At 57.1% G+C, this 16,904-nt stretch overlaps 7 protein-coding genes across 7 annotated transcripts; 2 read left to right on the top strand and 5 right to left on the bottom strand.

Annotated features, from left to right (window-relative positions):
• The first annotated feature begins 182 nt into the window (after positions 1-182).
• On the top strand, positions 183-3,425 carry H310_03366 (hypothetical protein). Its single transcript, XM_008867196.1, has 5 exons — positions 183-1,205; positions 1,250-1,574; positions 1,642-2,284; positions 2,331-2,986; positions 3,038-3,425. The coding sequence occupies exons 1-5, from the start codon at positions 209-211 to the stop codon at positions 3,273-3,275; spliced, it is 2,859 nt and encodes a 952-aa protein (XP_008865418.1). The 5' UTR covers positions 183-208; the 3' UTR covers positions 3,276-3,425.
• A 727-nt stretch (positions 3,426-4,152) lies between these two features.
• On the top strand, positions 4,153-5,191 carry H310_03367 (hypothetical protein). Its single transcript, XM_008867197.1, has one exon. It carries the CDS (start codon positions 4,156-4,158, stop codon positions 5,116-5,118), a length of 963 nt encoding a protein of 320 aa, XP_008865419.1. The 5' UTR covers positions 4,153-4,155; the 3' UTR covers positions 5,119-5,191.
• A 405-nt stretch (positions 5,192-5,596) lies between these two features.
• On the bottom strand, positions 5,597-7,619 carry H310_03368 (hypothetical protein). The gene has a single exon (XM_008867198.1). The coding sequence runs from the start codon at positions 7,566-7,568 to the stop codon at positions 5,640-5,642; it is 1,929 nt and encodes a 642-aa protein (XP_008865420.1). The 5' UTR covers positions 7,569-7,619; the 3' UTR covers positions 5,597-5,639.
• A 136-nt stretch (positions 7,620-7,755) lies between these two features.
• Positions 7,756-9,518, bottom strand: H310_03369 (hypothetical protein). Its single transcript, XM_008867199.1, has 2 exons — positions 9,186-9,518; positions 7,756-9,126 (listed from the first exon to the last, which is right to left on the bottom strand). Exons 1-2 carry the CDS (start codon positions 9,378-9,380, stop codon positions 8,092-8,094), a joined length of 1,230 nt encoding a protein of 409 aa, XP_008865421.1. The 5' UTR covers positions 9,381-9,518; the 3' UTR covers positions 7,756-8,091.
• Positions 9,519-10,165: 647 nt separating this feature from the next.
• H310_03370 (hypothetical protein) lies at positions 10,166-12,285 on the bottom strand. The gene is made up of 3 exons (XM_008867200.1): positions 12,077-12,285; positions 11,734-12,018; positions 10,166-11,666 (listed from the first exon to the last, which is right to left on the bottom strand). Exons 1-3 carry the CDS (start codon positions 12,077-12,079, stop codon positions 10,404-10,406), a joined length of 1,551 nt encoding a protein of 516 aa, XP_008865422.1. The 5' UTR covers positions 12,080-12,285; the 3' UTR covers positions 10,166-10,403.
• A 528-nt stretch (positions 12,286-12,813) lies between these two features.
• Positions 12,814-14,620, bottom strand: H310_03371 (hypothetical protein). Its single transcript, XM_008867201.1, has 2 exons — positions 14,334-14,620; positions 12,814-14,276 (listed from the first exon to the last, which is right to left on the bottom strand). Exons 1-2 carry the CDS (start codon positions 14,565-14,567, stop codon positions 12,864-12,866), a joined length of 1,647 nt encoding a protein of 548 aa, XP_008865423.1. The 5' UTR covers positions 14,568-14,620; the 3' UTR covers positions 12,814-12,863.
• Positions 14,621-15,037: 417 nt separating this feature from the next.
• H310_03372 (hypothetical protein) lies at positions 15,038-16,167 on the bottom strand. Its single transcript, XM_008867202.1, has 3 exons — positions 15,807-16,167; positions 15,352-15,756; positions 15,038-15,292 (listed from the first exon to the last, which is right to left on the bottom strand). The coding sequence occupies exons 1-3, from the start codon at positions 16,128-16,130 to the stop codon at positions 15,173-15,175; spliced, it is 849 nt and encodes a 282-aa protein (XP_008865424.1). The 5' UTR covers positions 16,131-16,167; the 3' UTR covers positions 15,038-15,172.
• Between the last annotated feature and the right edge of the window lie 737 nt (positions 16,168-16,904).

Raw genomic sequence — 16,904 nt, forward strand, 5'->3', positions numbered from 1 at the left:
TGCTCATGGGCCAACCGACGGCGAGTCAGCCCCTATGAAGAGAGCTCAGTTCTGCAGGTCGAACGCAGAGCTGTGGTGAAGCCAGAGGCGTAGGGAGCGGGCCGCATGCGCCGGCATGGACACGCTGAGTTCCAACTGTCGCTAATGACGCTGTTATCCGGATATTTATCCGAAACGTTTCTGCCCCGCGGAACACGAGGCTGGAGAAATGGCGGCTCCGAAATCATCCGTGCCCGGCGTGAATGGGATGAACGGCGCCATGTATGCCCCAGACAATGCCGCTAATGCGTTCCACGAGTACAAGTACTTTTTGAGCAACGCCATTGACTGTGAGGTCATGTTCTTCCTGTCCTCGATTGACTTGCCGCCTGCAAAGCTAGTTGATGCTGGGACGTCCGCGCGGTCTCCACTCTCGCAAAATCTACACCAAATGCTAGGCTCGCCGTCGGATTTGCGCAACTCCCCTATGAGCGAAGTGTTCGTGACGGCCCAGATCTTTGCCGATGGAATCCCCATGCACCCCATGACAATCAACACGAAATATCCTAGCCAATGCAAAGAATCGTCCATCGTATGGAGCGAATGGCTCACGCTTCCGATGAAGTTTAAGGACCTGCCTCGGAACACCGTCATTGCTCTGACGCTGTGGGGTGTGAATCAAGTCCCGATCGGCGGCACGACATTCTCTCTCTTTGCACCCAACGGGTGCTTGAAGGATGGCACGCAGTGTCTCCGCGTGTGGCCTGGCGTCGAGGCCGATCCGCAGCTCGACACGACAACACCGTCCGAGTACAGCGATCCGAACAACGAAGTTCTCACACGTCAGATGGAGTGTTTTCGCCTCGACAAGGCGCGGGAGCGGTACGAACGGCGCGACATGCAGCGCAGCGACTGGATGGACCGCGTGACGAACCGGCGAATCTCGCGCATCCGTCGGAGCAGCGACTTTCCCGGTCCCAAGGATGACTTTCCGTCCTTTTGTCAGCTGCGCGAGGAGCCGTGCCTGTGGATAGAACTGCCCTACTTTGGCCACACCGTCGTCTACGAAGAAGAACCGTACGCCCTTCGGAACGTGTCCTTTGCCGCGTTTCCTTATGGCGACGCATCGTCCAAGGCGGCTTCTTCCAACGCCATTGCGAGCAATCCCATGCCGTCAGAATTGCCGACGCCGTCGTCGGCCAAGATGCCCATGCTGCGCAACCTGGGTAAGCTCAACGCCGCACTTGGTAGCCTTCACGCGAAATTCTAGTTGACATGGACGCGACCTTGATTCCTGTATGGGACCCCGACCTGAACGAAGAAAACCCGGCCGAGCGCAAGTACCGCAAACTCGCACGCGATATTTTGCGCGGCTCGATTGACCCAAACTTGAAGCCGAGTCGCGAGGAACAGTTTTCGATCGAGGCGTTGCTGAGCTCGTCCAGCGACCAGCTCAAGAACGACGAGAAGGACCTGCTGTGGAAGTTTCGGTACACGTTGGTCGAGAACCGCCGAGCGATCGTCAAGTTTTTGCTCAGCGTCGACTGGCTCGACGAGACGGAAGTCACCCTCACGACCGAACTGCTGCATGCATGGTAAGTCTATCGCGTTGTTGTTGCATGGGACAGTGGTGGTAGTGCTCATCGAGTTGGCGGGAACCAGGTGCGACATTGACATTGCCGACGCGCTCAAGCTCCTTGGCCCGCGGAAAGAGTTCAAGAGCGACGTCGTGCGCAAGTTTGCCGTCGCCGCGCTCGCCAAAGCCCGCAACGACGATCTCCTCGACTTTTTGCTCCAGCTCGTGCAAGCGATGCGGTACGAAAAGTTCAACAAGTACGAGAGCCAACTCGGGCCGCTCGCGCGATTTCTCGTGTCCCGCGCGTGCACGAATTTCAAAATGGCCAACTACTTTTACTGGTACCTCCAAGTCGAGCTGTCGGACCGCCGCGACGGCGAAATGTTCCAACATGTTCTCAACGTCATGCTGGAAGAAATGAAGCTGTCGGAGGACCGGTTGGCCATCTACAACATGCTCGCGACCCAGAACGAGTACATGTCTCGCATCATGGCGTCGCATCTGCGCGCGCGGGAAGAGCGCGGCCGCCGGGACCAAAAGGAAGAAAAGCTGCGCTCGTATTTCAAGCAAATGCCGTGGCCGAAAGGCGTCCACATTCGCCTCCCGTCCGACCCGTCGATCCACTTGAGCGGCCTTGTGTCGTCGTCCGCCAAGATGTTCAAGAGTGCCATGTATCCATGCGTCGTGGATTTCACAACCGTCTTGCCCGATCCCCACGACCATCACGAGGTACCGGTGCTGCACCCAACGTTCGTGTCAAGAGTCCATGGTGTAGGAATCGGAAGCGTCGTCGCTGCGCGAGTCGCTGGCCGCCACCAACCCGGCGCTGCACAACCAGCATTCGATCATCGGAGGGGCGGCGCGCAAGCACGCCCATCTGCGGGAAGGGCCTGTATGCAAAGTCATGATCAAGAACGGCGACGACTTGCGGCAGGACCAGTTGATCATGCAGCTCATCATACTCATGGATCGACTGCTGAAGAAGGTCAACCTCGACATGAAGCTGACGCCATACCGTGTATTGGCGACATCGACGACGGCAGGGCTCATGGAGTTTGTTGTCGACTCGATGGCGTTCAAGGACGTGATCTCCAAGTACAAGACGGTGCAGGATTTTCTCCGGACGCACAACCCCGACCCGAACGGGTGGGAAGGCATTTCGGTCGATGCCATCACGACGTACGTCAAGTCGCTCGCGGGGTACTGCGTCATCACGTACATCTTGGGGATCGGCGACCGGCACTTGGACAACCTGATGATGAAGACACAAGGCCACTTGTTCCATATCGATTTTGGGTTTGTGTTTGGGTCGGATCCGAAGCCATTTCCACCGCCATTCAAGTTGACCAAGGAAATGGTCGAAGGCATGGGCGGGCGCAAGAGTGAAAACTACCAGCGCTTCAAGACCTATTGCTGCCAAACGTACAATTGGTACGGTTGTGTTGTCGGTGCGACGATATATCGAGCATGGTGTTGTTGTAGGCTGCGCAAGAGCGCGACCATGATCATGAGTCTGCTCCACTTGATGATTGATGCTGGCATCCCCGAACTCGCCAACGATCCCCTCACGACTCTCGCCAAGGTCCAAGAACGCTTTCGACTCGACATGACGGACGAACAGGCGGAAGCGCACTTTTTAAGCCTCATTAGCGACAGTGTCACGGCGCTGTTTCCGATCGTGGTGGACCTCGTCCACAACATTGCTGGCGCACTCAGGTAGACGCGCGCTCTAATCCCTGCGCAGCGTTGGCAAGCCAAATATATCGATCGCTATCGTTGCACGACGCAGGATTCGCTGCGGCACGTACATGTCTGCATCGTGGCTGGACGACGTAACGTGAAACTATTGTCAATTGTGTGAGTGTGCGTGCGACCTAGTTGTCGTGTTCCAAGCTCGGTAACGTTGTCGTGAAAGGTTGGGGTCGCGCTGCCCGTGGCAAGCACAACGCACGCTTGTGCCAGAGCAATCTATCCATGGGAAAGCGTCGGTTCGCCGACGACACCAGCGTCGGCTTGCCAAACTCCCTCACGAGAACGTGATACGCATCCATGTTTTCGGCAATCCGGCGCCCCCTGCGCTGGACGGATTCCTGTTGCATCTCCCGTTGCTGCCTGCGAACTGGCCTGTACATGCCGCTCCCCAGACGCCGAAGGATGCTCTGGGTGGGGACTCCATCGTTGGGTCGGTCGTGTCCCAGCTGTAACACCTGACGACGCATGGGTTTTTTATGCTCGTCTAAAAAGCACATGGTTTTATCTAACCATGGACCTCCGGTTAAATGCAGCACAACCACACAGGATTGCACGGTATCGACGCCAGGTCCTGCAAGGGAAGCCGTGACAGCAGCAAGAACAAGGGAAAGCATGCATACACCAGTTTACCGAGCGCATCGTGCGTATGTGGTTGCCATCGTGTACTACACATGTGTTGCGAGAAGCATATTGCTACGTTGTAGGTATCCAGTGATACCTCCGATGCATGTCGGGTTTATGTCCGCACGTGGTGTCGAGAATTTAACGACAAATATTTAAACGTGATTTGTTTTAACGTGGTCCGATACTGCACACGACCTCAGCGCCGTGGCATATTCGCAATTCGGATGGGCACTTGCTGTGGCTGCGCCAAGCGGTTCCATGCGTTCCGGTGGAGCCACGCGTGCAGGTTCTGCTTCCAGCAAGTGTGCTCCAAGTGCTCGACGATAACGTCAACCGTACAGCGCGGCGCCAAGGCGAAAACAGCCAAGCGCATGTGCCTTGCATGCGTCACGGCTGCCACGACGATCTGCCACCAAGGCGCCACCCCCCGCTCGGTCATGTTTGACAAAATGACCCACGACGATGCCGCAGCATCGGCGGTGTCGCCAGCTATGCTCACATGTCCGAGAACTTCTCCTCCATCCCACCTCGACTTGACGGCGCTCGCCCCACGCTTTCAGCACGACGCAACATACTTCCTCCTCCTTGAACAGGCCATGTCAGCCATGGACGCCACGATGGGACTCATCCAACTCATCGGAAGCCGCGGCGTCGTTGTTGTGACCTCGTACAACTTCGAAGATGTCCCTCCCAACTTCACCCGTGTCGATGCTGGTCTCGTTACGCTCCAGTCGACGCCGTCGGTCGTCCGAGAACGGTATCACGATGGCTTGCCCTTCGTCCGAATCCCGCTCCTCCTAGCGTCAGCTTGCATTGGTACGATGGAAGTCGAGTGCCCAACGGGCCAGCTCCCGTGCACAGACACGCTCAAGGAGCTGGAAGACATCGCGTCCACGACCTCCATGGTGATGCAAAACACTGCGATCGAGTTGTCGACGCAGCAGGCAAAGCGGTTGCCGTCTGGATTTCGAATGCACCGTCGGGGCAACTCCATTTCGACGACCAGCAGCACCAGCAGCATGTACTCGACGCGTAGTTACAATACAATCGGCAACCTCGACACAACGTCGACTTCCCAGTCGAAGGCATGCGACGTCGCCGAGGAAATGATGGAGGCGCTGCTCGCCATGTCGAAGCACACGGCCAAGCTGATTCAAGACACCAAGGATCGCCGCAAACTCCACTGACTAGTCTGAGGCAGCCACACACCCACTCATCCTATTTATTCACCTATACGAAGTGTCATGTGTGTCATGTCGCTGGGCAAGTTGGAACTTTGTTACATGGCCAAGATGGCCCTTTGGCGCTGCAATCCTTTGCTGGCCGCCACCGTCATCCTGCGCTGAAATTGAGTGCCACACGTCGTATCAAGGATCCAAGTGAGCTCAGAACTTGGAATGGTGTTGGGATGCATGCAAATGTCCGCAGTCCTCAAGATCGGACAGCAGACATGGAATGGGTCGCAGCACGATGTATGCTGGGATTGTCCGTGCGGTGCCAACCAGCAAATTGTGACCGGCGGCGCCTCGGGCAAACCAGTGATGGCACTAGCAGCCTGCACGATCACTCGTCGCCGTTAAAGCGCCAGTGGTAGAACGGGTGGGAGAATGCCTGGTGCAAGCGTCCACAAAATGCCGCCGGACATTTTGTGGCAAACGAGTACTGGCACATGGCACATGCCTTCGTCGGGGGAATTTTGTTGGTTGAGTTAAAAGGCGGTGCCGATCAACGCGGCAACCAAGAGACTGGTGTACAGCGCAAACGCTGCGATAAACACTACGGGACGAATCGAGAAATGCGCAAACCACACAACGAGGAGGTGCAGCGACGGCGTCAGCAACGTCGGCAACGCGACAATGACGCCGGCGTCCGTACTGCCCACCGACTCGAGGGACACAGCAACGTCGATCGCAAAGTGAAATGACACGGCCATATATACAGCCAGCGGCCCGGCCATGGCGGCAAGGAAGACCCAGCTACGGGTCGCTCCTTTCGCGGCGGCATCCGAGTGGAGAGGAATCGCAGCGTAGTTCGCGGCTTGCTGTAGTCGGAGCAGTGGCATGGACTCCCCGCCGAACGAGTCCCGCGTTGGTGACATCGCGGACATTACGACCAGCACTGCGGTCGTCAGCGCTGAAAATGTCACACTGGCGATGGGAAGCAAGTATAGTCCTGGCAACTTGAGAACGACGACGGAGCTGACGACGTTGGCAAAGGACGCCGACGCAGTCGCGAGGTGGGCAACGTCTCGGGTGAACGGGGGCAGATCTTCGCCGAGGTGGTGGCGGAAACGCCACTGCTCCGCGGCAAACGTCACACCAACAACATGGCCGACAACGGCCGCGGGGATCACGGCCCATGACATGGCCGCGCTTTTCGTGATCGCGACAAACATGGCTACAGGAAGCACTGCCACCAAACCAACGATCCACGACAGACCAAATGCATTCACGACTGTCGACCACGTCGAAGTCAGGGACCACATGACGACGCTAATAGGTTTCGTCGGCTCAAAGTGCGCAGCGTACACGAGAATGGTGGCCCCTGCTGCCATGTACGACGCAAGCAGCGCAAGAAATCGCATGTTGGTAGTCATCGTAATCCCCCATCGGCCGACAAAGTCAAAATACACGGCGGGGTCGTCGGCCCGAAATCTACCGAGGAATGGGTCGTGGAGCAGCGTCATGACGAAGGCAAGAACGTTGCTGCCTCCGTGCTGGAGGTCTTGGGCCGAGATGTGGCCGAGGTTGTCTTGAGGCGTGTGGTAGAATTCGCGGTGCTCGTAGAATGCAACGTCGACGCCCGGAATGTCCGCGCCTTGGTACGATTCGTAGTCGGTGTAGCTCCCGAGCGCGGTGAGGATGGATCCACCGATGCTGTTCATATGCGGCATCGGCGCGACTTGGCCATACGTGGACGCCAGCACTTCGTCTGTGGCTCGAAACAGAATCGCGCGGCCGCCCGTCCCGCCGCCTTCCAGGTTGACGAATGCTTGCACGTGGAGGCGCGAGTTGTAATTCTGGTCGAGGAACCACTTGGACCCGCACAGGCAATCCTCTTCGCCATTGTTGAAGAACACTACCAGCGAGTTGCGCAGTCGCGTCTTGGCCGTGACCACGGTGCGCAGGATGTCCAGCGCAATAGCGACGCCGGCGCCGTCGTCCGACGCACCAAACGAACCATTCACGGAATCGTAATGCGCTGACAACAGAACTGACGACGCAAACATGCCAGGCACCTTGACGATGATTTGAGATGCGTTGAAGAAGTCGGCGTATGCGTCGCAGCGCTCTTTTCGCGGGGGCGGCGGGTCGGAACGAGGCACGGAGATGTTGCCGAGGTCGTGGCGGGGAGTGTGCACCACGAGCTTGTTGCTTCCGTTGAGCGTTTGTAGGTCTTGGAGCTTGTCGAAGATGAAGTTGTACACGTGTTGGTTGGCCACGGACACGTCTGGATGTGCCGCATTCGCGATGGTGGCCAGTGTCGAGTAGGCGTCGGCGCCGGCAAAGTCACCACGGAGAGAAGCTTCCGACGTCGTCAGCGCGGGAGGAAGTTGCGACCGCCATACGGAATTGCCCCACTGCACTGTGATCGCCAGGACTCCCACAAGGACCCAAGGAACGAGACCCGTCTGCATCTGCGTGCCTGCCTCGTGTCGGTGCTAGATCGTGGATGAGGCGCAATTTCGTTCGAAATAGACTTTTAAACTAATTTGATCAGATCATCGTCCTTCAATATTTTGCGTCTGTCGATGCTCCCTCCCGACCGCGCTTCGCGGAAGGTGGGCGGTGGTGCGGCAGGCTCCAGTAGCGAACGGATCAAAGAAACAATGCTCTCAATGTTGTGCGAATCACCCATCTTGCCATGGTAAGGATCTCCTGTCCTCGGATCATGGCCCCTTCGGACGTGTGTGTGAGTGCGAATTCCATTGACGCTTCACCCGACACTCGTCTTCATGCGCTAAGTTTCGGACGTCATTCTGGCGCTGACCCTGTCGACGCGATCAATTCGTAGTGCAAGCTGCAGTACTACGCACGCGGAAGAGACTGTTGCCGATGGAAGGGTGCTCGAATCAACCCTGGAGCCAATCGTACAAACACTTGCTTACACATGGAGTGCCTTGAACCAGCTTGTCTTTCACAACACTCAAAAGTGTCCTGCTAAGCGCCGATGTCGTCGCACAGCATGGTTTCCATGCGCTCGATCGCTTGGACTAATTGCGAGATCTTGTTTGAGTGGTCTCCGAGCGTGGTAGCCATGGCCGTTTGTTGCTGGGCCAGCGATACTTGGGTTTGTGTGGTCTTAGCGAGCAGCGACATGACGAGGGATTCCGAGTTGGAGTCTTGCAGTCGGAGCCCTTGGTCAGGGGATGGCCTCTCTGCACTGCCACATGACAACGTCCGCTTGCGCCTCGTTCTGGCCTTGGTTCTTCGAAGATGTGTCATGACGGCCGCTGCCAGCGCCACCAACGGTGCAATATCGACGTGTTCGCGGGGCGTAGTGGCCATCACCGCAAGAGTCCCCAGTACCCATCCGTTCATGTTTGCCACGGGCACAGCTGCGTAAAAGCGGATGCCGTCGTTCTGGACCAAGTCGCAATGCCGATATCGAGCGTCTTGCATGGCGTCCAGCACCACAAGAGGTCGATTCGTCGATACGACGGTGTCGCACATCCACGCGACATCTCGGGGGATAGTTCGCAAAGCAATCCCAATCGACGCTACGACGTGCTGCACGTCAGCCTCCATCACGCTCACTGCCGCAATGGGGCACATGTATGCTGCTGCCGCGTCTTGGCAGAGCTGTAGAATGTCGTCGTGCGGGTCCGCCGTGTAGTCAATGTTGTAGCCATGCACGACGTCCAACCTGTCCGTTTCGTTCGTTTGAACGTCAACCCGTTGGCGTTGGGCCGTTGAACCGGTCCCGGCAAGTGGCTGTTCAAGGGGATGCTGAGTTCGCAGGCTTGGCGACGACTTGGACAAACCGGTTTGGACCATCGACCGCCACGAGGCCGACGCGCGAGTCGTGTCGTGTGGTTGGTGTCGAGGACTCTTGACGGACGATGTCGTCGACGAGCTGGCTGTGCCTGTTTCCTCCACGGAGCACGCCTTGCAAATCTTGACGAACACTTTATCTTGCCGTGGAATGCAAAGCAGCTTGCGTACGACACACTGCTTGCAAAAGAGGTCGCCGCACTACACACTTGGAACGTTGGCATAGATGACTACATGAAGACGCGCGTGTGTGTCCTTACCAGGCGGCAGTGGTGGCGCCGACGAAACAAGTTACTAAACTTGAGGCCACAGTCGCCGCACGCTACGCGCTCTCGCTTGTCGACCCAGTGGGCTGGTGCGAGGATGTCCTGCAACCGCACGGCGTCGTCCAACTCATCCGGCGCGTCCACAAGATCATGGCTTGAGGCGGGACTGGGCTGGACTGGGGCCAACATGGTTGCGCTTGCAAATCACAAATAACACCCGTGCCCCAAAGACCAGGAACGACGGCTCAGGCGAACCCACCGTCCAGCTGCCTCCCCGAGATGCCACTCGGTTCAGAAAATCCACCGCGTCTAGCAGCGAGGCAGCTGGTACAAAGCGATTGGACAATTGATCTGATTGAAAGCCCTATGATTGGTGAATGGAATCATTTTAGCCAATCAATATGAAGCATTCGTTTACGACACGGCACTTGGTAGGGGAGCTGGCCTGAAAACATGGTCCGAGGCCAGCTGGACCAGCCATGAGCTATAGCGCGAACGGCACGCACGCGGCATGGCGGTAACAGGGCGATGCATGCACGGTGCGACGTCATCGCTTCTACGTACAGCGGGGCCCATAAGTTTTAGCACCGACGACTGCATTGTCTACCGCGCCGGTGGACATGTCGGCAATGAATCTCGACGAATGAACCATGTGGGCGTAAAAACAATTCAAGGTTAGCCATCGTAATAAGTTTAGGTACGTACAAGGCATGTCGATGTTCTGAGCACATGAGTCACAAGGGCTGGGCTCGACTGGAGCCACTGTGGTAAACGTGCGAGACGCATCCAGCAGCCAAACCTGGAGCTGGCTCCACACGCCGCCGTGGGTTCGAAGTTTCACTGGTGCTTGGGCTCGGTTCAAACCAGAATGCTTGGCGACCCACATAGCATGAACAGCGCCGAAGGCACGTGAGCGTCCTGGCATCGGGAGCTGACCACACCTCGCTTGATCGCTGTCGCGTCCATTGAGATGGCATGTCATTAAACACGATGTGTGTGCCAGCGCATTCCACACGAAGCATAGAGCACGTGCCTCCGAAGCCGCCGACGACACCGAGTCTTTCATTGAAGCCACATCCTACTCTATCGATTCCCATTCCGTTCGACACGCACGGATTCCAATCGATCGGAGATGCCATGGCCTTGCCGCCGGCTTCCATCCAAGTTACGTATACGTGCTTTACAAAACAGATACCTTTGCCGTCCGTAAGGTTACGCCACGGGTGATCCAAGTTTCGATTCAAGGCGGGCGAGGGCCTCCGAGATCTTTCCAATCTGCTCCGAGTGGTGGCCCAACGTCGCGAACATCGTGCCTTGCTGGTTGGCCAGTTGCTGCTGTGTCTCGCTCGTTTTGTTGAGCAAGTCGAACAGAATTGATTCCATCTTGGGCGCGGGAGACGATGCGGACGCCGCGCTCTGCATGGTCGACGACGACCGCATCGACGTCAAAGGACTTACGCCAGGGTCTCCTGTCTCGGTCGGTTCCAACGACAAGGGAGGCGGCATCGCCGACAGTGTGGTCTTTTGCGGGCCAAAAGTTGGTGTGGCATGCACCTTCTTCGAGACGAGGGATGTGGCATGGCACCGATCATCGAAGGACGCGGCCTGCCGCCGTCTTCTCGATCCCTGGATGTTGGCTTTTCGTTCGTCGAGTTGCTTCATGATGCCTCGAGCGAGCGGAAGAAGGGAACTGACGTCGCAGGTCGGATGGGGTTTGTAGTCAAATACGGCGAGGGTCCCGACTGGCCATCCGTCGGCAGTCACGAGAGGAACGGCGGCGTAGAATGCAACGCCGTAGTCTGTCACAAGCGGATTCCGCGTGTACCGCGGGTCGAGTCGTGTGTCGAGGACGATCGTCGGCTCTGGCGTAGCCAGGGCATGGGCGCAAAACGAGATACGTCGGGAAAAGTGATTCTTGGAAAACCCGACTTTGGCCTTGAACCACTGGCGCTCGAGGTCCATGAAGCTCACGATCGCCATGGGGCAATGCAGCGTCGTGGCGGCGAGTTCACAGATCACGTTGAACGTTTCCTCGGGTGGGGAGTAGAGAATCTGAAGGGACTTGAGGGCCCCGAGGCGCTCAATCTCATTGATAAGGCACGGCGCGCTCGGGCAGTGGAGCGGGCCAGAGTACCGAGCTTCGTCAAAGTCGAGATCGTGGACAGGAGCAGAGATCGATCGCCGGGCTGCCGATGGGGTGGCGAAACTCTGCGACGACGACAGAACCGAAAGCACGGGCGAGTTCAGCAGGTCCTTGGTGGCTGCTTCGTCGTTGCTTTCGTCGTCCGAGCAGTTGGTGATATGCTCGAGGCGTCGCGACGTTCGAAAGCTTATGGGTGACCGCGGCCGGCGGCGCTTGGCTTGGCTCGCGTCCTCATACGCACACGGCGTGCACACTTTGACCGTGACTTTGTCCCGGCCGGCGATGTGGAGGAATTTGTTGACGATACATTGCCTGCAAAAGAGCTCGCCGCACTATTCCATCATGCACGTGAGGATGCATCCGCTATCGACGACCGAGGGAGTCCTGATGTGCATGTACCATGCGGCAATGGTGGCGTCGGCGGTAGATGTTGTTGAACTTCTGCGCACACACGTGGCACCGGAAACGTTCCTTCTTGTTCACCCATGCCTCGGGAGGCAAGAGGCACTCTGGCGTGGCGTGAAGGAAGTCGGGCTCGTCCATGAGAGCAATCTGTCCTTTGGCGACGACGGCGTCTCGGATGTGCCTGAATGGGATGGGATGATCGGTGGGTGGTGGTCGGCGTGCCGGTGCTGTGCAGCGGACCACAGTAAGGTTGGCTTGGCTGGTTGTTGCCCTGCTGACCTACGAAATCCCAAATGAATCCAGACTCGCTGACCCTTCAACTTGAATCATACTGTACCATCGTCTAATCCGCGACTCTTACTCACGCCTGCTCTGATGGGTGGGGCTCTGTTCCATGCACGCCTTCCTGTTCCCGGTCGTCCTGGCTATCTCGCTGTCGCTGGCACCGCTTTGTTATTGTTATACACGGCTCCTCCATGGCATGTGCCATCCCTAGCAAGCGACCGCCGTGGCCGCCGACCAACGATGTCTCATATTCCGTTGTCCCCGACCAGATTTTTTGCCCTCCACGAACCCGACGACATTTCCTTAAATCGTCTTGACCCCGAAAACGGCATTTTGCGCAACCTGTTTCGAGGACAGTATTCCCCAAAATCGACCTATTTAGTAGAAAATTCGCCATATCCGAAAATCGTCCGGATATGAACACAAATTTGCCTTAAAGCGTAAAGTAGCGACTCGGCATCGTCTGCGCAAGCTCGGTCCGGCGAAAGCAGCGGACCCACGCCAGTCATGTCATCGATTGATCTCCCTTATCCTCACGACACGAAAAGCGGCGCAACGGCTGTAAGGCCATCCCTCTCCCTAGCGACGTTTGGTCGCGCGCCTATGCCGTACTGATGTCAGCAAATCTTGAGGACTCCCTCAACTCAGACCATGCAGTGGGGAGTTTGACGTTATTCGAGCCGACCGTACAACAACGTGGGCTTTGTGGCAAACCAGCCCAAGGCATATGCGGCTGCCTCGGTATGCAACGTGCCAGCAGGCGAGGCCGACGTGGGACGGCTTGGAACAGCCGAACCAACCCGTAAAAGGTGGGACCACTTCTCTACTAACGTTACGTTTTATTCTTTTTCACCTGGTTGCTGTTCCTTGCCATCGTCGGGGGGAGTGTCGCTGCTATCGTTTGGGAGCGTCGACGCCCCGTTCAGAGCGCCGCCACCGAGCTTGGCTTCCATTCTTGCCACGGCTTGTGCTAACTTGTCGATCTGGCTACTGTGCCCTGATAGTGTGGCGTACATGGACCCTTGTTGCTTGGCGAGTTGCTGCTGGGTCATGGTTGTCTGGCTCAGCAAGTTCATCAGCATCGTTTCCATCTTGGGTGGTTCGGATGTCACAACTGCTGTGGGGGTGGCAGCTTCGGCGCTTGGTGTCGATACAACACAGCTTGAAGGTGGAGACTCGGTACGAGGAAGAGCAGGGAGTGGAAGGGTGGTGGCATCCGACCCGACCGACGACGTCGGCGTAACGACCTGTGCTCCGGTCGCAGAAGGTCGAGTGATATGGGGGCTTTGGGCGTCGTTGTTAGCAACGGAGGTCACGATGGACATCCTTTCCGTCGCAGTCGAGGCGCGATGTACGGAGTGGTGGTCAAACGCGGCGCTGCTGCTGGCCACGGACGCGCGTCGGTCTTCCAGGTTCTTCATGGCGACGCCCGCAAGCTTTTCCAGGGTCGCTAAGTCGACTTGGTCGCGTGGCCGGGGATGGTTGTCAAAGACAAAGACCGTTCCTAGGACGTAGCCCGTTGCGGGAGAAATGATGGGCGCGGCGGCGTAGAATCGAATGCCGGCGCGGCCGGTCACGAGAGGATTCCGATCGAATCGTTTGTCCAGAGTTGTGTCGGGAACGACGATGCTTTGTTTCGTGTACAAAATATGGGCGCAGAAGCTCACGTTGCGCGGGATCTCGTCCTGGATAAGGCCAACGCTGGCCTTGTACCATTGACGCTCCTGGTCGATGAACGAGACGGCTGCAATAGGACAGTTGAGAGACTTGCTGACCAAGTCGCAGATGATGTCAAACACGTCTTCTTGTGGTGTGCCAAGGATATCAAAGCTCCGAAGGACGTCCAGGCGGTGGGACTCGTCCACCGGAACCGGCGGCTTGGGCCACGGGTGCTCCCAGTCGAAGTCGAGCGCGTAGTCGAACGGAGACGGTTCACTTTGAAAGTACGTGGTCGGATCGACGAAGTCCCCGTGGCTACCCATGACGTCTGGTGATTGCAGTTGCGTGTTGTTGTGCCGGCTGTACTCGCTGTGCGTCGTCGCGCGACCGTCCCGCGAACTGCCACTCGACGGCAACGAATACGCCACGGGGGACATGACGGACCCGTCGACGGCAAAGCTGCCGTTGCCAGACTGTATCGGTTTGCAGTACGCCAGCACACACGTGACGCACACGCGGGCTTCGGTCTGGCCCACCATCGGGAGCATCACCTGCTTCTTCAACGTGCACGAGCTACAAACCACTTCGCCACACTACATCGATGCTCACCATGACCACCACGGATCGATCAAGCATGATGACGGACGTACCACGCGGCAGTGGTGCTTGCGGCGGAACGCTCCGAAAAGCTTCGTGCATATGTGACATCGGCTCCGTTCCGAGTTGGAGACCCAGTCGTCCTGGTGCTTGAAGTTTTCAATCATGATGACGCTGTTCTTGGTGGCGTCACCGATCGCGCGCAGGTTGATCTCGACGCTCTGGCCGCGTACAAGGTTCGGCTGGGACATGGCCTTGGCGCCGATGCTCATCGGGGTGTTGCTCATCCCTCCACACACCAAACAAACTGACTGCTCACGGAGGCTGTACACAGCAAAATATAGCCAATCGGCGCGCACCATCCGAAATTACGACACGACGCGGTCGCCGCCTTTCCGCAGCTGCGTCCGCACCTCTCCCAGGTTCACGACAGTCTGCGCAGGACGGACGGACTGAACACTCGAGCACCCCAACCAGCTCCGCCCTGGCAGGCTGTAGACATTCGCTTGGACACGTCCATCGCACTCGTTGAGAACTTCGTGTGCAGTGCGACCATGTCGAGGTCGACATTGTTTCCCGCGACACTATTGGCTTAAAATATAGCCCCAGATACCTTACATATCCTGAAGAAACGCATTGGATTGGCTTAAAATCAACCAATCGCCTTCAACGAGATACACAGTATTCAATCAGCACCACTGCGAAATGTTATCGAACGAGCACCGCACCGCCCAACACCATTTACAAGCGCATGACACGAACGCGGCGTAGTGGCGCTCCACATGCGCAGCCGAGAGAATGAATCAATCGTTAGAATGTATTGCAATCGAAACCCTTCTGTCTACGGCTGCAGATGATGAAAGTGGCAATCCAGTGATGCACTGGTGTGGAGTCACGGCACTTCCGTGGGATGCGGTACACAAACTAAACACACACGCACCTCGGCTACACCTACGCGTGGCAAAATCGCCTCGCGCATCGCCGTGCAGTCCTTGCACATAATTTCCCCACACTACGACATGGACGACGCCCGTGACGTCGACAGACTATCAGCTGAAGAGGAGTACGTACGACTCGACAGTGGTGTCTGCGCTTGCCAAAAAGAGAAAACTTCACATGGCACACAACACACTCCTTCCGGGTGGAATCTGGCGCCCAGTCGTCGGGATGCATCAAGGCTCGATACGGCAGCACGGGGACTTTGCCCGATTCAAAACCCCGACTGTGGGTCGTCCCCTCGCCGGCTATCCGAGTGTCGGATCGGCCGCTGTGGGTGCTCCCGTGCGACTGGGAACTGTTGGATGCCTCCAATGCTGCTGCCGGTTCCATCACCCTTGTCGCCTGCATAGCACTCGACGAACCTTGTTCCTTTTTCGAATGCACGCAGTTCTTGCAAAACTTGATAACGGTGCGACCAGCCATAGGCAACACGACGGGCCTCTTCACCACGCACTCGAGACAAATGACATGGCCACACTACATGACCTCTGTTATGCATGGTTCAGAGGTACATGTGGAATTCGCACCGCGCGGCAATGGTGTTTGGTTTGAAACAAGCTGAAATCATCGCCGCAACATCGACATGAGTGGCATGCATCACTTGGCGTCCACCGGTTTTGGTCCTTCAGGTCCTCGACAGAGATATGGACGTCGTCGCAACCCTCGTTGGCAACGTCGTCGACAAAGTCAGCTGATAGCCGAGAGGTTGCCGTCACGGACGCAGACAGCTTTCGAGGGCTAGACATGGGCGCGACAATGTCCTGGGTGCTCGAGCCTGTCAAGTCGCGGGCCTGCGTCGCGGTGCTGGACACCTGTAGAACCAGATCGCCAATCTGGTCGTGTCGAAACATTCCAGAGCGTGGTCAACTTTTGACCAATAACACGGCCAGGTCCACCCACTATAAACGAGACGGTACATGGGTCACAGGGCCATCCATTCGGTGCACACAGCCCGCCAAAGACACAGCAAGGATCCATGCAGTGGCTCTGTGCTCACAGACTCTGCCGCACACGTCCCGCGTGTGAATTTCCATGTCCCCAAGGAGCGTGCGAGATCGGGCTGGTGGTGGATGATGCCTTGTTGTAATTTTAGCCAATCATGTGGGGCCATTGTGCGGCGTGCAGGCTTGCGGCTTGTTCTAGGAAATTTCCAGAATGAAACGAACGAAACCGACGTCCGAAGGTCACGACTTGTCAGATTCTCGCCGACTCCAACTGCGCTGCCAACGCCAACATGCAGGCTTTGCTTCGTCGAAGCCACTGCAAGTCGCTCGCGGATGTTACTGTCGACGTCGACACACGGGGCCAACATCTGGGACACGCGTTAGTTGGCACATGCAACCACACTATCGCTTGCCTAACCGAATATGGTGCTGTTCAACGTGCATAGCATGCTGGAAGAAAAGCCCATGTTCAAGACTACCAGCGCCATGTGCATGGAACATGGAACACAAATTTCAACAGAATAACGTGACGTCGTGGCCGCCGGTGTCTCTGGGGCACTTGTCACGTTGATGAGAGAAGTGCAGTTCAGCCAATGCCACTATCGATGAGTACGCCGTGACGGCAGTGACAACGTTCCTGCTTGGTGCGCTGTGCCCTGGGCAGAAAGAGTTGAATCCCCA

This window comes from Aphanomyces invadans (assembly GCF_000520115.1).
Source record: "Aphanomyces invadans strain NJM9701 unplaced genomic scaffold supercont1.5, whole genome shotgun sequence".
Classification (NCBI taxonomy): domain Eukaryota; phylum Oomycota; class Saprolegniomycetes; order Saprolegniales; family Verrucalvaceae; genus Aphanomyces; species Aphanomyces invadans.